The sequence below is a fragment of the Felis catus genome, chromosome E2 (genome assembly GCF_018350175.1).
Source record: "Felis catus isolate Fca126 chromosome E2, F.catus_Fca126_mat1.0, whole genome shotgun sequence".
Lineage (NCBI taxonomy): Eukaryota > Metazoa > Chordata > Mammalia > Carnivora > Felidae > Felis > Felis catus.
This window is the reverse complement of record NC_058382.1, coordinates 4,630,748-4,653,290: the sequence shown is the minus strand read 5'-3', so window position 1 is coordinate 4,653,290 and position 22,543 is coordinate 4,630,748. Positions and strand designations below refer to the sequence as shown.

General features: G+C 38.7%; 2 protein-coding genes across 4 annotated transcripts in view; one reads left to right on the top strand and one right to left on the bottom strand.

Moving 5' to 3' along the window:
• Positions 1-22,414, bottom strand: part of LOC102901312 (zinc finger protein 345) — a 54,697-nt gene extending 32,283 nt beyond the window's left edge. The window contains 1 exon segment of the mRNA XM_045047126.1: positions 17,183-22,414. Coding sequence (XP_044903061.1) covers positions 17,183-17,191 — 9 coding nt within the window. The 5' untranslated portion in view covers positions 17,192-22,414.
• Positions 1-22,543, top strand: part of LOC101086687 (putative protein ZNF720) — a 257,450-nt gene that overhangs the window by 154,706 nt on the left and 80,201 nt on the right. The gene's annotated exons all lie outside the window — the stretch shown is intronic.

The following is a 22,543-nucleotide window of genomic DNA, read 5'->3' as shown; positions in this document are numbered from 1 at the left end:
GGAACTCTATGCTAAGCCATTTCTGAATTCTGTTTTGCTTCTTGTGACAAGTGTGTCAAGGTAGTAGTGGGCATATTGGGTTTTGATGCAGAAATGTGGGGAACATTGGAGACAGAGATCACATGTTTTCTGGTTTATGCTTTCCAAAGTTCCAGAGGATTTTATCTTAATTGTACACAATTGAGGCTCAGTAATTTCATGAGATCACAGAACACCTCCCTCAAATGAGAAAATCTAATCCTTTATTTCACACCAAAATTTCACTTGTCTTTGTATTAACCAACATTTGAAATTTCCACTCTGTGTGTTCCATTGCTCAATGATGAAATAATTTAACACATCTCTGTGTCTCCTAGCATGTTTGCATATTAATGCCATAAAGCAGCCATAACATTTAGAAGTTAGATCTCACAGCCTATAATAAAGTCTCAATGGTTACCTTATTTCCTAGTAATTGCATCATTTTATACTTTTAATAGGAAGTTCCTGTGACTTTTTCATAGGTGTTTGTACTGTCAAATAATTTGTATGTGAGACACATCTCAATTTTTTGAATCAAAAGTTCTATATGATATGGGTATGTGCCGTATAAGAAATGAGTTAGTGGGTGCCTGAATGGCTCAGTCGATTGAGCATTGGACTTTGGCTCAGTTCATGATCTCACAGTTAGGGAATTAGAGCCTAGCATGGGGCTGTCTGCTGTCCGTGTGGAGCCTGCTCTAGATCACCTGTCCCTTCTCCCTTTGCCCCTCCTTTGCCCGTGTGCGCGCTCTCTCTCTCTCTCTCAATAATAAATAAACATTTAAAGAAGAAATTCCATATAAAAAAAGGATTGTTCACAAAAAAAAGGATTGTTCATAAATGTAATTTTACTTCAGAAAAAAACTAATCACAAGATTATTCTTCTACTTTCTCAGAATGTATCTCAATTTCATCCCAAATATTGATTTGTTTATAAAGTGATTGTCAGGATATTTTCCAACTTTGGCAGTGTTTGTTGATTTAGAAAGGAAAGTTTTGTGCTAGTCAGCTTGGTTCTAAACAATGGATTATACCCTTACACTCTGTGTAAGGGGAGGAATATATTAAGAAAATAATACATTTTTAATGTGTTTTAAGTGCTTATTTGTAAAATTTTTCATTGGAGCATTTTATGCTTGATATAAAAAAAAAATCTTTCCTGTTTTACGGTCAATGAAGACATGCCAACAATCCAAATGCTCCTTTTTCATGGGTACGTAGTTGCAGTTTAAAATTATAGTTATATGGTAGGTTTGCTTTGAAAGGGTTAACCTATTTTTTTTATGAAGACTGCGGTTAAATTTTGTCTTATTCTGGTTTTGCATTCTATAATAATGTACTTTCTTTTCTATGGGACTTTCCCCACGAGCTGGTTATAGTTTCATTTACCTGTGTATCTTGTTACAGGATGACAATGTTCATCTAGTGCATTTTAAGACAATGTGAGTTTAAGTCAATTATGAATCAACCAGGCCCCTTACCAATAAATTTGTGGATTTCTTGGTATAAATATGACCCATACATACTTCGGGACTCATCTTCTTTCTTTCCTTGGTTAGTGGTCAGTAAATGTTTTATCATGTCTAGGTTAATTGTCATAATAATAGACAACTAATGTCTTGGTGAGTCATCATAACAGATAATCAACTTCATCATGTATTTATTGGTGACTTTATATTCTTCTTGCATGAGAGAATTACTTTTGTGTATTGAAAGTCATTTTTAAACATTCTATACCTCCAGGGTGCCTGGGTGACTCAATCTATTAAGGATCTGATCTTGATTTTGGCTTGGGTCATGAACTCAGGGTCATGAGATTGAGCCCCATGTTAGGCTATGAGCTGAGAATGGAACGCCCTTGGGATTCTCTCTCGCGTGCGCGCGTGCTTCCTCCCTCCCTCTCTCCTTCTGCCCTTCCCCTGCTTTCCCTCTCTCTCATGTATGTATGTGTGTATATTTACACACACATATTCTGTACCTCTGTATCAAATTTAGATTTTTTTAATCCTTATTTGTGGTCTTATACCCATGACATGATTTGGTACCGTTCTCTTCAACTTTTCCATCTTCTGTAGTATTTTCTCTGTGGTTTACATAGAGATTACATAAAACATCTTAAAGGTATACAAACACATTTTAAACTGATATTCTTAATTGCATACAAAATTATTCTACATATCACCTCCACCCCTGCACCCACCTTAAATTACTGATAACACAATTTCTGTCTTTTAATATGTACTTAACTAGATTTATGATTTTTGTACTCTTTTTTTTTTTTAATTTGTTTATTTAGAGACAATCGGCAGGGAAGGGGCAGAGAGAGGTGGGGATAGAGGATCAGAAGTAGGCTCTGTGCTAACAAAACAGAACCTGATGTGGGGCTCAAACTCATAACCTGTGAGATCATGACCTGAGCTGAAGTCTGTTGTTTACCATACTGAACCACTCAGGCACCGCTGATTTTTTATACTGTAGTGAAAAAGATACTGTAGCAGAAACTAAAGTGACTTGTGCTACCTCATTACAACATGACAGATTTGTGTATTTTTTATAAATTTTTAATGAGTTTTTATTTTTGAGACAAAGACAGAGATTGCAAATGGGGGAGAGGCAGAGAGAGACACAGAATCCAAAGCAGACTTCAGGCTCTGACTGTCAGCACAGAACCCAAAGTGGGGGTAAAACTCATGGACCTTGAGATCCTGACCTGAGCCAAAGTCAGTCACTTAACCAACTGAGTCGCCCAGGCTCCCCAATTGTATAAATTTTTACATTTAGCAGAGGGCTTTATGTTCTCATGTGGTTTTAATTATTGTTTAGAATCCTATTATTTCAACCAGAAGGGCCTCCTTTAATGTTTCTTGTAGGAGAGGTCTACTTGGAAACTTAGAGGGGTTCTTACTTGGGAAAGTCTCCATTTCTACATTCATGAAAAACAGTTTGGCCAGGTACAGTATTCTTAGTGGATATGTTTTGAACTTTCAATACCTGAATACATGGGCCCGTGCACTTCTTCCTATAAGATCTGCTAATCATCCCACTAAGCTTACAGGAGCTCTCTTGGACAAGATGAGTGGCTTTTGCCATGCTGGTTCAAATTTCTCTTCTCATCTGTGAGTTTTGATAGGTTAATTATAAGGTGTCACAGTGTTCACATCTTGACATTTATCCTGCTATGAATTTACTGTGCTTGTTACATTTGTCTCTTCTTTCCACATACAAGACTTCAGCTCTTCATATCGATGCTCTGCCCCCTTTCCCTCCCCTCTCCTCAGGGGTTCCCTTAATATACATATTGGATCACTTGTTGGTGTCCCATGAGTCCCTAGACCCTGTCCTTTGATTCTTAGCAGGTAATTTAACACAAGAGTACTTTAGGTTGTCTGATTCTTTCTTCTACTTGATCAAGTCTGTTGTTGGCCCCTTAGTGTATTTTTAAATACAGCAATTGTACTCTTCATCTCCCAATTTCTTGTTCATTGTCGGTGATATGTTCTGTTTCCTTGGCTTTACATTTTGGTCATGAATAGTTTTCCTGCTATCATTTAGTTACCTACCTATTTTTCTTCTTCCTCCATGAGCATCTTTATGACAGTTATTTTGAATTCTGTGTCAGTCAATTAATAGTACATGATTAATTTAGGGCCACTTTTGGAGATGTATTTTGTTCCTCCAATTGGAACACAAAATCCTATTTCTTTGTATCCTTTTATATCTTTGGTTGACATTTGGGAATTAAAAAGCAAAGAAACAAGAACCCGCAAAAACAATGAAAACAAAACACAAAAGTGAAAATAACAGCCTCTGGGCCCAGGATTATGGACTTGGTTTGTACAGAGAAACACAAAAATACAGTAATTCTAGGTACAGTGACACATGTTCTGGGCATTTGTCATGTCTGAATTTCTGTAACTGCTAAAGTTAAAAAATATAGTTACTCTTTGGAGACCGTGATACCTTCCCCTCTTGTTCTTCAGCTCTGTAGTCTCTCCAGTGTTTGAACAAATGCTCACCTTTTGTCTGAGCACCCAGCATAGTGTATCCAGAGGATGCTCTCATTCCTTCTGCTTCCCATGCCGTGCATGACAGAAACAAGTCCCTCAAGGCAGCAAAGAAACCAGATCATTGAACATACATTTGTTTCTCTACTGGACAGAGGGAAGACTTTTGTCACTGTGTTGCCATGGAGTGTCAGGGAGAGTGGGCAGCTGTTGTAGGCATGTGTCCTAAACGTTCTTTGTCTTTTCACTGTGACTCTTCTTCCTTTGTACTTGCCCGGATGTGCTGTATTCTCCTAATGTGCTTCTGGAGTCCTGAAAAAGTCCTTTGGTCTATTTGTGTCTCCAAGAAGGAGCAAAGTCCTGGTGCTTCCTATTTCTTCATTCTACTGATGTCCTATCGTGGATATTACTTTTGCACATTAGCATACTTACATATATGCAATGTGGTAACTGTGATGACTTCTTTTGTATCTTTTAGTTGTGTCTTCCCATAACACCCTAGGCTTGTTGGACGACAAGCAAGAAGAGTCCTTTGGTACAGTGATATGGGAAAAAGTAGACACTGTGGTCCTGAGTATTTAAACTTAAGGGATGATGGGGAAGGTGATGGGGTGTAGGGAAATGCAGAATGTTTATTATGATGGATATAACCAAACGGGCACAATTACTGGTAACGAAATGCTACTGCTAGAAGAGATCAAAGATAAAAAACCTTCTGGGGAAAACCTCACCTTAACTCATTATATTTGGAGAACAATGTCTTTGGAGCAAAAGTAAAAAATCCAGTTTTTAAAGATACATATTCTCTGGAAGGACATTTGAAAATTCTGAAAAGTCACCTAGCCCATACTGAAAGTATTCCAAATATAAAATTGGATTAATCACTCACTGAAACAATTCTGTGAGTTAGACATTTGAAAAGGGAGATAAAAATTCTAAATGTGATTGACTTGAGAAGTCCTGTTTGGAGGTCTCATTATTCTTCCACCAACACGTAATCCCCCTGTTCCCAAGGCTCTGATTTTGATAAACACAGGAGGGTTTTATCCAAACACCACTGTTCAATAGTTACAATACAACACTTGATTTGGAGCAACTATTTATGTGTGTGTTGTTACAAAGACGTTTAGTTGAGGACTCTAGCTTCCGTAATTACTGAGGTGTTTATAGTGGAGACAGAAGTTACAAAAGCAATGAGTGTGGGGAAAACATGAATTGAGGGTGAAATGCTAATAAGCATGAGAGAACTCCATCTCCAGAGAACCCAGTATAAAAGTAAGAAATGTGAGAAAGTCTTCTATGTAACCTCGAATCTTCTTGTACATCATTGTATCCTGACTAGAGAGAAGACTTAAAAATGTAGAGATTCTGAGGACCCTGATCACTTAGAGATGTAATTTTGTGGTAGAGTTTTTTCTAACAGTCTTACAGTTTTTCTTAATTAATTACCAAGCACTAAGCAGTATCCTTTAAATTATGATAGTTGCATACCTACATGGATTAAAACACTGCAAAACGAATTTTTAAAAATGTAGTGACTCTGGGACAGCTTTTAACTAGTCTTCAAAAGTCACTCAACAGCAGAGATTTCATAATGGGAAGAAATCTAACAAATTTATACAATGAGGCAAAGTCCTTACCACTCAAAACTTATCAACCTAAGGAGATACATATTGGGGAGAAGGCTAAATAAAAATATTTAAATATGAGCAAAATTGTTAAGCCCAACTACAAACTTTCTGAACATCAGGGAGAGCACACTGAATGAAACCCTACAAATACAAAGGATGTGGTGAAGCGTTTAGTTTGTAAGCAAAACTATTCAACATGAGATAATACGTCCTGGGGAGATGACTTACAAATGTCAAGAATATTGGCAGTCTTGACCTGAACTGAACCCTTACTTAACATCAGGGAAAACATACTGGATGGAAACCCTAGAAATGTAATGAATGAGGAAGGACTTTTGGTTTTAACATACACTTCACTAAATACCAGTGTCTTTATAAAGCATAAACACTTTACAGATGTAGACATTTGGCAAACTATGGAATGAAAAGGCAAATCTAAGAAAGTCAGAATTCACAGCAGGAAGCAATAGGTCAATACCACTTTTCACACATGATTCTAAATCAGAGTGTTTATTTAGAGGAAAACCCAAAGTTTAAACACCGAGAACACTTACATCAGTGTGAGCGTATGGGGCCCTAACCAACCCGCCCCCCCGAATGGAAAATCTGTGGGTATCTCTTGAGTCTCCAGAGCTTAAAACCATACCTACTTTTCCATGAAAATAGCTAGAACATTGCCAGTGAATCATCCCATTCATTTCTTTGTTGTCCGTATTATAAATGGTATTGTTATAATTAAGTAAGCTTGAGAAAACAAAAGATTAAGGAACCTATAATGAAAACATATATACATAGTTCATTGGATTTATATTTAAAATAATCTCTGTATAAATGGATGCACACTGTTTGGACCCATGTTCTTGAATGGTCAGCTATATTTTGAAGATGCCTGAAAGGATCAAGGGGTAATGGATATCTGGAGAAGGATAATTATTCTCTTTTTTTCTATTGACCATATCTGAGGGGTTTTTGTGTGTTTTTTTGCATGTCATATTTTATTTTTTAAAAAAATTTTTAATGTTTATTTACTTTTGAGACAGAAACAGAGCATGAGCAGGGGAGGGGCAGAGAGAGAAAGGGAGGCACAGAATCTGAAGCAGGCTCCAGGCTCGGAGCTGTCAGCACAGAGCCAGATGTGGGGCTTGAACTCACAAATGGCAAGATCATGACCTAGGCCGAAGTCGGACACTCAACTGACTGAGCCACCCAGGCACCCCTGCATGGCGTATTTTATTAGTTTTACTCATAGATCATCTCATGCTATGGCTTTATTGCTTATGTCATGCAAAATGATTTCACTGTTGTCTCACAGACACGAGGATCTCTTTTATGATGGGAAATTCATGCTGACTTACTTTTACTTGGAAGATTAAGAACACTGTTAGGGACCTGAGAAGATGGCAGTGTAGGAGGATGCTGGGCTCCCCGCGTGTCCTGCTGATCACTTAGATTCCACCTACACCTGCCTAAATAACCCATAAAACCACCAGAAGATTAGCAGAAGGGAGTCTCCGGAGCCAAGCGCAGACGAGAGGCCCACAGAAAAGGGTAGGAAGGCCGGAAAGGCAGTGCGCACTCCACGGACTGGCGGGAGAGAGCCAGGGCAGAGGGGTGGCCCACCGGCCAAGCAGAGCCCCCAAGTCTGGCTTGCAAAAGTGGAGGGGCTGGACAGAGTGTGTTCCAACAGCAAGCGGGACTTTACATCTGGAAGGTTATAAGCTAACAGTTCTGCTCAGAGAATGGGAGGGCTGGAGGACAAAGGGAGGGAGAGTTGTTGAGCCCCGGATGACAGAGCTCAGCTTGGTGGGGAACAAAGGCGCTCGCCAGCGCCATCTCCCTCGCCCATCTCCCAGCCAAAATCCAAAAGGGAACCAGTTCCTGCCAGGGAACTTGCTTGCAAACACCCAATGCTGTGCTTCTGTGGGTCCATCCCTCCAGCGGGTCTGACTCCCTCCCGGTGCCGCAGGGCCCCTCCCAAAGCGGATCTCCGAAGGAAAAGCAAGCTGAGCCGGCCCTTCCACCCCTGTGCACCTTGCCGTTCCACCCCAGCTAATACGCCAGATCCCCAGCACCACAAGCCTGGCAGTGTGTGTGCAAGTAGCCCAGATGGGCCATGCCACTCCACAGTGAATCCCACCCCTAGGAGAGGGGAAGAGAAGGCACACACCAGTCTGACTGTGGCCCCAGTGGTGGGCTGGGGGCAGACATCAGGTCTGACTGTGGCCCCGCCCACCAACGCAAGTTATTCAAGACAGCACAGGGGAAGTGCCCTGCAGTCCTGCACCACTCCAGGGACTATCCAAAATGACGAAACGGAAGAATTCCCCTCAGAAAAACGTCCAGGAAATAACAACAGCTAACGAACTGATCAAAACTGATTTAAACAATATAACAGAAAGTGAATTTAGAATAATAGTCATAAAATTAATCGCTGGGCTTGAAAACAGTATAAAGTACAGCAGAGAATCTATTGCTACAGAGATCAAGGAACTAAGGAACAGCCAGAAGGAGCTAAAAAATGATATCAATGAGCTGCAAAATAAAATGGAGACAACTACGGCTCGGATTGAAGATGCAGAGGAGAGAACAGGTGAACTAGAAGATAAAATTATGGAAAAAGAGGAAGCTGAGAAAAAGAGAGATAAAAAAATCCAGGAGTATGAGGGGAAAATTAGAGAACTAAGTGATGCACTAAAGAGAAATAACATATGCATAATTGGTATTCCAGAGGAGGAAGAAAGAGGGAAAGGTGCTGAGGGTGTACTTGAAGAAATAATAGCTGAGAACTTCCCGGATCTGGGGAAGGAAAAAGGCATTGAAATCCAACAGGCACAGAGAACTCCCTTCAAATGGAACTTGAATTGATCTTCTGCACGACATATCATAGTGAAACTGGCAAAATACAAGGATAAAGAGAAAATTCTGAAAGCAGCTAGAGATAAACGTGCTCTAACATATAAAGGGAGACCTATAAGACTCGTGACTGATCTCTCTACTGAAACTTGGCAGGCCAGAAAGGAATGGCAGGAGATCTTCAATGTGATGAACAGAAAAGATATGCAGCTGACAATGTTTTATCCAGCAAGTCTGTCATTTAGAATAGAAGGAGAGATAAAGGTCTTCCCAAACAAAAATTGAAGGAATTCGTCACCACTAAACCAGCCCTACAAGAGATCCTAAGGGGGATCCTGTGAGACAAAGTACCAGAGACATCGCTACAAGCATGAAACCTATGGACATCACAATGACTCTAAACCCATATTTTTCTATGATAACACTGAATGTAAATGGATTAAATGTGCCAACCAAAAGACATAGGGTATCAGAATGGATAAAAAAACAAGACCCATCTATTTGCTGTCTACAAGAGACTCATTTTAGACCTGAGAACACCTTCAGATTGAGAGTGAGGGGATGGAGAACTATTTATCATGCCACTGGAAGTCAAAAGAAAACTGGAGTAGGCATACTTACAACCAGACAAACTAGACTTTAAATTAAAAGCTGTAACAAGAGATTAAGAAGGGCATTATATAATAATCACAGGGTCTACCCATCAGGAAGAGCTAACAATTATAAATGTCTATGCGCCAAATACAGGAGCCCCCAAATATATAAAACAATTACTCACAAACATAAGCAACCTTATTGATAAGAATGTGGTAATTGCAGGGGACTTTAACACTCCACTTACAGAAATGGACAGATCATCTAGACACGCGGTCAATAAAGAAACAAGGGCCCTGAATGATACATTGGATCAGATGGACTTGACAGATATATTTAGAACTCTGCATCCCAAAGCAACAGAATATATTTTCTTCTCGAGTGCACATGGAACATTCTCCAAGATAGATCACATACTGGGTCACAAAACAGCCCTTCATAAGTTTACAAGAATTGAAATCATACCATGCATACTTTCAGACTGCAATGCTATGAAGCTTGAAATCAACCACAGGAAAAAGTCTGGAAAACCTCCAAAAGCATGGAAGTTAAAGAACACCCTACTAAATAATGAATGGGTCAACCAGGCAATTATAGAAGAAATTAAGAAATATATGGAAACATATATGAACATGAAACAAATATATGAAAATGAAAATACAACAATCTAAATGCTTTGGGATGCAGCGAAGGCAGCCCTGAGAGGAAAATACATTGCAATCCAGGCCTATCTCAAGCAACAAGAAAAATCCCAAATACAAAATCTAACAGCACACCTAAAGGAAATAGAAGCAGAACAGCAAAGACAGCCTAAACCCAGCAGAAGAAGAGAAATAATAAAGATCAGAGCAGAAATAAACAATATAGAATCTAAAAAAACTGTAGAGCAGATCAATGAAACCAAGAGTTGGTTTTTTGAAAAAATAAACAAAATTGATAAATCTCTAGCCAGGCTTCTCAAAAAGAAAAGGGAGATGACCCAAATAGATAAAATCATGAATGAAAATGGAATTATTACAACCAATCCCTCAGAGATACAAACAATTATCAGGGAATACTATGAAAAATTATATGCCAACAAACTGGACAACCTGGAAGAAATGGACAAATTCCTAAACACCCACATGCTTCCAAAACTCAATCAGGATGAAATAGAAAGCTTGAACAGGCCCATAACCAGCAAAGAAATTGAATCAGTCATCAAAAATCTCCCAACAAATAAGAGTCCAGGACCAGATGGCTTCCCAGGGGAGTTCTACCAGACGTTTAAAGCAGAGATAGTACCTATCCTTCTCAAGCTATTCCAAGAAATAGAAAGGGAAAGAAAACTTCCAGACTCATTCTATGAAGCCAGTATTACTTTGATTCCTAAACCAGACAGAGACCCAGTAAAAAAAGAGAACTACAGGCCAATATCCCTGATGAATATGAATGCAAAAATTCTCAATAAGATACTAGCAAATCTAATTCAGCAGCATATAAAAAGAATTATTCACCATGGTCAAGTGGAATTCATTCCTGGGCTCCAGGGCTTGTTCAACATTTGAAAATCAATCAACATGATACATCACATTAATAAAAGAAAAGAACCATATGTTCCTGTCAATCGATGCAGAAAAAGCATTTGACAAAATTCAGCATCCTTTCTTAATAAAAACCCTCGAGAAAGTCGGGATAGAAGGAACATACTTAAAGGTCATAAAAGCCGGGGCGCCTGGATGGCGCAGTCGGTTAAGCATCCGACTTCAGCCAGGTCATGATCTCGCGGTCCCGGAGTTCGAGCCCCGCGTCAGGCTCTGGGCTAATGGCCCAGAGCCTGGAGCCTGTTTCCGATTCTGTGTCTCCCTCTCTCTCTGCCCCTCCCCCGTTCATGCTCTGTCTCTCTCTGTCTCAAAAATAAATAAACGTTGAAAAAAAAAATTAAGATCATAAAAGCCATTTATGAAAAGCCCACAGCTAACATCCTCCTCAATGGGGAAAAACTGAGAGCTTTTCCCTAAGATCAGGAACACGACAGGGATGCCCACTCTCACCGCCGTTGTTTAACATAGTGTTGGAAGTGCTAGCATTAGCAATCAGACAACAAAAGGAAATCAAAGGCATCAAAATTGGCAAAGATGAAGTTAAGCTTTCACTTTTTGCAGACGACATGATATTATACATGGAAAATCCGATAGACTCCACCAGAAGTCTGCTAGAACTGAAACATGAATTTAGCAAAGTTGCAGGATACAAAATCAATGTACAGAAATCAGTTGCATTCTTATACACTAACAATGAAGCTACAGAAAGACAAATAAAGAAACTGATCCCATTCACAATTGCTCCAAGAGGCATAAAATACCTAGGAATGAATCTAACCAAAGATGTAAAAGATCTGCATGCTGAAAACTATAGAAAGCTTATGAAGGAAATTGAAGAAGATATAAAGAAATGGAAAAACATTCTCTGCTCATGGATTGGAAGAATAAATATTGTCAAAATGTCAATACTACCCAAAGCTATCCACACGTTCAATGCAATCCCAATCAAAATTGCACCAGCATTCTTCTCGAAACTAGAACAAGTAATCCTAAATTTCATATGGAACCACAAAAGGCCCCGAATAGCCAAAGTAATTTTGAAGAAGAAGACCAAAGCAGGAGGCATCACAATCCCAGACTTTAGCCTCTACTACAAAGCTGTCATCATCAAGACAGCATGGTATTGGCACAAAAACAGACACATAGACCAATGCAATAGAATAGAAACCCCAGAACCAGACCCACAAACGTGTGGCCAACTCATCTTTGACAAAGCAGGAAAGAATATCCAATGGAAAAAAGACAGTCTCTTTAACAAATGGTGCTGGGAGAACTGGACAGCAACATGCAGAAGGTTGAAACTAGACCACTTTCTCACACCATTCACAAAAATAAACTCAAAATGGATAAAGGACCTAAATGTGAGACAGGAAACCATCAAAACCTTAGAGGAGAAAGCAGGAAAAGACCTCTCTGACCTCAGCGGTAGCAATTTCTTACTTGACACATCCCCATAGGCAAGGGAATTAAAAGCAAAAATGAACTACTGGGACCTTATGAAGATAAGAAGCTTCTGCACAGCAAAGGAAACAACCAACAAAACTAAAAGGCAACCAACGGAATGGGAAAAGATATTTGCAAATGACATATCAGACAAAGGGCTGGTATCCAAAATCTATAAAGAGCTCACCAAACTCCATACCCAAAAAACAAATAACCCAGTGAATAAATGGACAGAAAACTTGAATAGACACTTCTCTAAAGAAGACATCCGGATGGCCAACAGGCACGTGAAAAGATGCTCAACGTTGCTCCTTATCAGGGAAATACAAATCAAAACCACACTCAGGTATCACCTCACGCCAGCCAGAGTGACCAAAATGAACAAATCAGGAGACTATAGATGCTGGAGAGGATGTGGAGAAACAGGAACCCTCTTGCACTGTTGGTGGGAATGCAAATTGGTGCAGCCACTCTGGAATACAGTGTGGAGGTTCCTCAAAAAATTAAAAATAGACCTACCCTATGACCCAGCAATAGCACTGCCTGGAATTTACCAAAGGGATACAGGAGTGCTGATGCATAGGGGCACTTGTACCCCAATGTTTATAGCAGCACTCTCAACAATAGCCAAATTATGGAAAGAGCCTAAATGTCCATCAACTGATGAATGGATAAAGAAATTGGGGTTTATATACACAATGGAGTACTACATGGCAATGAGAAAGAATGCAATATGGCCCTTTGTAGCAACATGGATGGAACTGGAGAGTGTGATGCTAGGTGAAATAAGCCATACAGAGAAAGACAGATACCATATGGTTTCACTCTTATGTGGATCCTGAGAAATTTAACAGAAGTCCATGGGGGATGGGAAGGAAAAAAAAAAAAGAGGTTAGAGTGGGAGAGAGCCAAAGCATAAGAGACTGTTAAAAACTGAGAACAAACACGGTTGATGGGGGGTGGGAGGGTGGGTGATGGGTATTGAGGAGGGCACCTTTTGGGATGAGCACTGGGTGTTGTATGGAAAACAATTTGCAATAAACTTTATACAAAAAAAAAAAAAGGTACCTGAAGCAAATGGTAACAAAAGAAGAAAAAGAAAAAGAACACTGTTAGGTACTACATGTGAAGGAAGTCTACATGGGGATGCTTTTTGGGATTGGTATATAACAATGATATCAGTCACCAAGAAGTATTCAGGGTATCATTCTTTGCATGCAAGTGAGACAGAAACATTCTGAATTTAAATGTTTTGCCAGTTAGTGTATAGAAAAAATACAGTAGCAGCTCATAAAGATCTGAGTATATCTTCATAATAGCATTTATTACAAGTGAAGAATATTAGTTATGTAGTTGGAATAAAGAGATTTTCACAGATATCTGAGGAAAGTATAGCTAAGTCTTCTGTAAAGGGATGAAAGATGATTATCAATCTACTTTTACTCCATAATTAGCCTTAATTCGAACATCATGGAAAGTACAACTCACAAATCAATACATATGGGGAAAAAGAATGGTTCTTGAAAGACTTTAATGTGCATTTTGACCAAGGATCATACAGTGATTTTGCAGTGGTTTCTTAAGAGTACATTTGAAATTAATATCTGTTCATTAATAAGCCAGAATGGATTTTTATATGTTAACTCTGATTTATAATGAAAGAAGTGGTGTCCTGCTGCAACCTTAGCCTGCCCCATCTTCATCAAGGTTGCAGGTAAACAGGAACACAAAGCACACTTGACCCTTGTCCAACATGGGTTTGAACTGTGTGAGTCCAACTTACAGGAACATTTATTTATAGTACAGTAGTGTAAACGTATGTACTCTTCCTTTTGATTTCCTTAATATTTTCTTTTGATGAGTTTCCTTCATGGTAGGAATACCATAATGAACACCTATAAAATGTGAAGTATATTTTAATTGACTACTTTTCTTCTCAGTAGTAGGCTATTAAATTGATGTGTTGGGGAGTCAAACTTGTACACGGATTTTCAACTGCGTGGGTGGTGGGTACACTGAACCCCTGCATTATTCAAGAGTCACTGGTACTTGTTTAAGCAGTGGGATGCTATCACGAATGATCTCTTTGCCCAGTGGCCTTAAACCTCAAATTATTTGAACTTAATTTTCCCAAAGTTTACATATTATACCTTCCTTTTTGTAAGTGATGGGGCATTAGGAGCTTTTAATAAGGATCATATAAGAGTATTATTGAGAATGTAGCTGAACAATTTCCTGATACTTCTGCCTTGCAATCCATTTTGTATAAACAGGCTGGCTGCAGGAGGTGGGTTTGAACTGACTCTAGCTCCACCCAGTAGCAAACTCACTAGATAAGAGCCCCACAGTCACAAGCAAACAGAAGCTCCTGATAGGAATTCTTTAATCATCATTTGTATAAGAGTGTCCACTCTCAGTATATGCATTCACCTTGCACATCCTTTGGAGAGGACCCCGGCAGAGAGCATCTGCCATTCTCCACTGATTTTGAGGTCAACTGTACATTCTAGACTTAGCCCAGGAGCTCCACAGTCCTCCAACCATGCACCCCAAAAAAGGCATCTGCCCAGTTCCTGACATTCTCTCTGCCTGCACTCAACCTTAACCTCTACATCTTGCCCCTCATGACATATTGTACACATCCTCCATGGCCTATGAGTAGTAACTTGTTTCTTTTTTGTTTATCGATCCTTGGCTCACAAAATGATGCACAGTGGTTCTACTTAACAACTGCTAATTAAACAAATTCACTACAAATCTAAGACCTCTCTACAGATTCTTAGTCACTATTTGAAGTCTTAACCTATGTGTTTTGTTCTGTTTTGGTTTTTTTTAGTGTAGTTTTTGTGAGCATATGGAACCCAGATTTTCACAGTTTTGAAATGCAAAGAATGCAATATATTATGTTAAGCTAAAGATGGATTTTGGAATAACAGTACTAATAAGGAAGAAGAATGCATGTGTATGCAAACCAAGATCTTCAGAAGGAATGGGAATATTTGTTGAAATGAGGATATTTTAAATCTCAAAACTGATAATTTCCTGACAACCAAAAATGTTATGGATTTATAAAAACAGGAATACTTCCCTACATTTTTGGTGATGAATTTATGTCTCCTAAATCTCTGCATATCTTGGTTTGAGAATCTCCCCATGCAAATCCTGTCTTGTCTACCTGGTTAATATTCTTGTAGAATGTATTCTATTTCCACGTTCCAATGTTCATGAACTTTTGCTTCTATGAGTGGCTCAGGGATTTTAAGATTCTCTTGCATGAAATGACGTGGTGTTCAAATGTTAATTTGAATATGGAGTAATTCTACAGGGAGTATATTAAATTCCATGTAATTTATTTGATACATTTCCTTCCTACTCAATGGGAGAGGAACACTGACTAAGATTTCTTTAGTTACTATTCCTTTCCCTTCTTGGGAGTGACCTTATCCAAGATATTCACTTTAGTGAAAAAATTTGATGAGGTGAAAACTTGGAGATTCATGAGTCATGGGTTGTGTTCACCTTTATTTGAAGGAAACAAACATGCACAGTGCTGAGGGCTTAGTAGATGTTCTACATATAGGAAGAAAACAGTATTCTGTTAAAAGTGATGATGCAGCCCAAGATAAGAGGTTAAAAAAAACATCTGGGCTGAAGCATTGGCATAAATTCTTCTTATGGGGAAGGACATCTGACCTAGGCTGCACAAGTGACTCTGAATTATAGAAGGATAAATTTTACTCATTTTCTTTCCAAATCTGCTCTGGTTTGTCTGTCTCCTCATCTCCATTCCAATGATGTAGCCATCACAACTTTTCTTTCCTGTGTTAGATAGATTCTCCCCCTGCCATGAAATCCATGCAGGCTCTTCTTGTTTCTTAGTAGCTTATAGTTTTCAAAAAAATTTAAGTTTATTTCATCATCTTAGGGAGACAAAAAGAGAGAATGGAGAAGGGACAGAGTAGGGAAGAGAGAGAACCCCAAGCAGGATTTGCACTGTCAGCACAGAACCTGATGCAGGGCTCAAACTCACAAACCATGAGATCATGACCTGAGCTGAAGTCAGGTGCTAAACTGACTGAACCACCCAGGCACCTCTAGAATTTTTTAATATAATGGGAAATCGTTGCTAATTGGATCAATTGAGCCATCTCTAATATTTCAGTACAATGTTATCACTACTTAAATGGAAGGAACAGGAAAACAATCAATTGTCTACAGGATTACTTCAGGCAGTTGGTATGGAGAGAGTTATGAGGACAAATAAAACATTAGGATAGTATGCTTTGAGAGGAAGATAGATCCTACAAAAACAAATATGGAAAACTCCTGAAATGTGATGAAAGCTCTGACAAGAAGCTCTCTTTGATCACTGCAAGATCATAGGACAATTCTTGTGATGAACAAATGTGACCTAGAAGGGAACTTGGGAACCAGCCTGGTGGTTTTCTGGGATTGAGGGATGTCAGATTCTTTACTCATGATTAAACAATTTTCTAGTGGTACTGTGGAGCAGATGCTGTTGGGTGCCATAGATAACTGCACTTTCCCAGGCCCAGTTTTGTGGAGGTTGATGGAGTGGGGAACATTGTGGGCATTGCTTGAAGATGTCAACATGATAGAGTTGGTGTTAAAGATGCAAAGGCTACTGGACACTAATAGTCAGAACCAGCAAGGCATGTGGGTAGTTCCTCAAAGCACTGGCATCCCAGGTATATAAGCCCAACATAGTTCTCATCCATTGTTGATGGGTGACCTTCCAAGGATCCTGACCCACAGCTGCCAGAGACCTCCCTCACATCCACTCAGCCCTGTGTTGAGTCTAGTCTATGCTCCGAACCATGTTCAGAGCACTGATTCCTTGGGAATCTGGTCACCAGTCACTGGCACTGAGCATATTTCTGCTCTAAACAGCCTACCCAGTTTTTAGGCTAGATGTCCCTATGATGTTTCACAGCCTGGGCTGTCCTTACACCCATTCAGACCTGAGTGGGAAGAGGATATCTATCAGTTGTAGAAACCAATAAAATAAAGTAGGGTAGCATGTTCTACTCACATTTCGCATTGGTTCAATGGAAGGACAAGAATTCCTTTTCAATACCTGTTATTTTGGGGTACTGAGATTTCCCCAGTGATGTGAATAGTTGGCAGCTGAGCTTACTCTGAAAAGTACTGAGTGGGAACTAACTCTGTCACCGTTTTTGTGATGTCACTCCTTTGTGACGAATGTTTTTATGTCTTATGAGCTAAGAAAAGAAAGGTTTCCATATATACATGTATTTATATTTGTATGTTTAATACAAATGTATGTGTGTGTATAAATATGCACACATACACGAAGATTGTTTGTTATCCATGGAGTAGAATATTGAAAGAGTGTAACTTGATATTGAAAAATAACAGTAATAATACAGGGACAAACTCCTTCCTTTTAAAGATTATTCTATATGATATATTGCCTTGCTGCTTGTTTGATTGTTTAGGACTACATGGTTTGTTTTGTTTTTTGTTTATTTTTCCAATTTTATCATCTTTTAGGTATAGTTCTAGGAAATTTTCAATGTAGTATCTTCAAGCAAAGCTTTGTGTTACCAGGAACATATTGTTTATTTATGTTTCATATTCTACTGAAGATATTGGGGTTTGGATTTACCATGTTTGTTTTTTCCTTACACTTTATCTACTTATTATTTGTTTGTTGTGTTTTCCTGTATTCACATTCAGAAAATAGATCTATGTATCATTCTATTTCTGTGGGCATTGTATACTCAGCAACATATTGCTTTAGGTAGAAATAAAAACATACCTTTTTTGAAGCAAGCCTTTAAAATTTAGTCATGGTGTGACATTACTTTCTACATTTAATTTCAATGTGTCATTGTGTGTACATTGATACTTATCTATTGACTTCTATTTTTTGATGAGGAGTTTGTTGTTTTCAGTGAGGTCACATGTGCAGATCATAAAGGAACGTCTCAATGGAATTTCACAAACTGATCACATATCTGTAAGCCACTGAGATCAAGAAACATAAATGTTGGTCCTCTATAATTCCTTTTGATGGCTAGTGGGGGTTTTTAAATCTTTTTTAGAAATCCTCTCTTATGTAGAGACCACAGGCACAAATATTTTTCTTTTTCAAAGCATATCATTATCTTTACAATTTCAATCAGAAATGTATTCAAAATAACCGTGTTATGTGGTTTGTGTACAGACAGAGATTTTCTATCTTTATTTTTTTTTTCCTCCAACGTGGCTAACAAATTGCAGTGTATTCTGAAAATGTTCTAGCGTGCTCTCTTCATTTGCTTGAACAAGTCATCTCTTCACATGGATTAACATCAGTGTCATCTTGGAAGAGACTTCTGTTAGTTCTCTATCTTTTTCTGCCTCTAGTAGTGATTACAAATCTCATGAGACTACATTCTCAATATCAGTTTTGAACTCAAAAACGTACAAGGTGCCTCCTTGCTGACATGAATGCTTATTTCTCTATTTCCATAGCAGAATGGTTAAGTTCTACAGACTTTAGTGCCAAACACGAGTATAGACAACACATTCATCACTGTCTCTAAAGGAATCTAAACCACAGTGATAGCTTTTGGATAAAAAGATGTCTGCCATGATTTTGGGTGCACAAATTTTGGTATGTTTATAGGGTGGTTAGGAGTGTATCCCTTGTGCTACAATGTGCATTTTGGGTGATTTCCAGTGCATTCAGATTAGCTCTATGGTACCTGGTTGGAAGGAGCTAGATATTCCTTGAAGATAGAGGGTTTTCCTATGCCCAGGATCTCACAAACGCATGGTATGTGCAGCATCTACCTGTAGGAGTTGGGGGTGGGGCTGACAGGTGATATTAGAGTGATCAAGATGTTTATGGTGTTTGCTGTCATGAGCCATACAATTCTTAGATCTTGATCTAGGAGTCTCCTATCTTCAGCCAGGATTGGAAAATAGTTACAGACCAGCTTGTTACCTTATGGAATGTGTGGAATCATGCAATTTTTATAGGTCTTGAGAGTATCCATGGTCTTTATCAAAGTAGATATTCATGTGTTGGCTTCTCCTCTTGTTTGTGCATTTGTTTTGTTATTTATTAGTACATTTATGTGATGTCACATACTATTCATTCTTTGACTTATGTTACATAGCAGAATACATTCTAGGTCTATGTACATTGTTACAAATGGCAAGAAAGGACAACAAAAGCAGAAACATCTGGTTACCATGGTGGAACAGGGAGGGAGAATGGGCAAAATGGGTAAATGGGATAGTGAAGGATAGGCTTCCAGTTAGGGAATTAATAAGTCATGGTGATAAAAGATACAACACAGGGAATACATTCAGTGGTATTATAACAGCAGCGTATAATGACAGATGGTAGCTCGCTTGTGGTGAGCATAATTAACCATGTAGAGTTGTCAAATGACAAAGTTGTACACCGAACTGATGTAACATTGTGAGTCAAGTATACTTGAAGAGAAAAAAGAGAAAACAAAGTAGATACCAATCCACATGTACATGTATAGGTTAAACTATTTTGTTAAGAAGTTGTCTATAATGAAAGCTAACTTACTCTCCAAATCATGCTCCTCCTAGGTGTTCATAGTAAGATGCAGACTTAGGAAGACTAATTTGTCTTTATCAAAATGGAGATAAAGATAAATTGCTGGAGGACAGGTAGGACATGGGAGAGAGGAGAGTGTGCGTAGCTGAGTGGAAAAGTGAATAGGAGCATCTAGAGGAGTCTGGAGTCCTAATTGGCTGAGCAGCCCTGGAGATACATGAAGAACAGTCATTTCTGTGAGAGCTTCTCAAATTGCGTGCCCTGCCATGTTCTCTGTCTCATCTCTCCTCTCCTAAAGTGCCTGTAATAATGGGCACATGTCTTCTGAAGGCTGTTCTGTATAAGTGAATTCTTTTGGGAAAATACCAAAGTGCAACTAAACTTTATGTCCATGCTCATTTTAGTCAGTCAGATTTTGGGAAGAAACCTGAGTTGAAAACACAAGACATCCTGTAGCATGAAGCTGTGGGAATTATTAAAAGGACAGGGAAAACTTGATATTTTTAAAGGCTATGGAATTTATAGTCTCCAAGCTAAGAAATGCAACATTGCAATCAGAAGCAGTTGTACCTGCATTACTGGGTAAAAGAGGCAACTATTTCCAAGAATATGTTTGGCATGGTGACTATAAGGAGGAGAAATAAAAGTGGATGACCAAATTCTTCATGCAAGGGTGGAGGCAGCTTGAATGGAAAGAGGAAAGAGAAGGGCCTTAGGCTCACCTATTTTGTCCTCTTCCCCATGTTTAATCATCCTTTGAAACTGTTCATTTCCTGTGATGCAGGCCTGGAATTTTATCTGGGGCTTATGTTCTACAGCCTAGAAGGGTCAGTGTGCTTCTGATTATAGAAGTATTGTGTGGTTTTATTTCATTTTGTAAACACACTTAGTGCCCATGACTGAACTCAAGCTGGATTTCGTGGACATGTGATTCAACCTGTTAGTTCCCACTTGAGGTGTGCCTCTTCCCTCTCTTTTTCTACCACCTCAAAAGGATTCACGTTTTTATTGTTCTTTCCTAGAGATAAATGAGGTAGGAGACTCTGCCTGTTCCTCTTCTACCTTACTGGATGAATAACATTTATATGGAGAGGTACCTTGCTCTGGGTACTCTCAGGAGGGAATACAAGAACATCATCCTTGAAAGAAAAAAAGTTAGGATGTCAGTCAGCAGGAGGACTAGGGTTCCTGTCAACATGTTTTCATGTTTACTTTTAGATTGTGATTTACTTACTTGCTGCTCTGGACATGTGTTTTCCAGCAGTTATTATATGTCCTTTCAAGAATGCTAGGTACCTGACACAACTGTGAATCATTACGGGTCTCTGTATTTCATTCTCTCTGTGCTCTCTGCAAGATCCCTCCATGATAGGTTAATATTTTTTTCCCATGTAATGTTAAATTCCTTGGGAGGATTTACTGAAAGATGTGCATAAATCACCTCATTGAAGCTGGAAATTCGCTTCTGTGAGTCATGTTGTTTTTAGTCTCTTTAGAAAATTAAAGCTCTCCTGTTTGCTGGAGATACTAGTGTAGGAAGTGGAAATTGTAAATCAGTCAGGCCTTGCTGCTGAAAGTTTCCATTGGATTCTATACTCATGTCACAGATGGACTGCTCCTTATCACCTCTCTGTTGCTCTAGAAAAAAAATAAATAAATATGCATCATACATACGCAACTGTCTTAAATATGTAAAATATAATTCAGCAGAAAAGATCAATGGGGTGAGAACTTTGAAAACCCTAGGGAATTCACAAACAATAACTGTGGGTTATATCAATGTGAGTGTTGGTCTCTGTGGTGTGTTGGGGGGACACAAAAAGCTTCCACCACAAATAGATCTGTGCGTTTTAAGCCCCTGAAAACATTTTTTGGTTTCAGTGACCAAAACAGTTTAATTCTATCACATTCGTTTTTTTTTTTTATTTGATTTGTAATTTTCATATTTTGTGTTGTATCCTTGCTCTGCTCTTTTGGTTGATGAGGTCTGTGGTTCAGTCGTGTTTGTGTTACCTCTTTCACTTTGAAACCTACTCTGAACCTTCTTTTAGGGTTTCCTCTGTATAATGGTCAGTGTGTTCCATTAGACAAATTCAAAGACAGACAATCTGAGCTAAAACTCAAGCTCCACTAGGACTAAAGTTTTTCCAAGATATTCTTGTGAAAGATGAAAATCACATCTAATATTCTCATTGGTCACCGTGGATTCATGGGGGAATTTATGAAAAAGTGTTAGAATGGTTTGTACTGTGTAAGAAATGTTCAAGGAAAATTGTGGTTATTGTTCCCAAGGTTACAATTTGTACTTTCCACAATAATCTTAAATTTCAAAGTCATCATGATTTGTTCCTTCTTTCTTTTCTTTTTTCCCTTTTGTTTTCTTTTGGAATTAAAATCATGTCTCTTGAAATGACTATGTTAGTGTCACTTGCAATTTGAGTGAAATATGGAAACTCACACCTCAGCCAGAAATCCAAGTCACAATGTGAATTTAATGAAATCTTCAGTTCATTGTCATGAACATTAACATTGGAGAAGTCAGGTCTAGCTCACCAACACTTGTCCGTTATTCTATGCCTGTCATTATGTCTGAAGGATGTTATGTTGATAACTATGGCTTCGTAATATGGTTTATTTTTTTAATTTTTATTTTTTAGAAGACCGATCCTTTTATTCTTTTATTTTTTTATTATTAAATTTATTGTCAAATTGGTTTCCATACAACGCTCAGTGCTCATCCCAAAAGGTGCCCTCCTCAATACCCATCACCCACCCTCCCCTCCCCCCCACCACCCCTGAACTCTGTTTGTTCTCAGTTTTTAACAGTCTCATATACCTTGGCTCTCT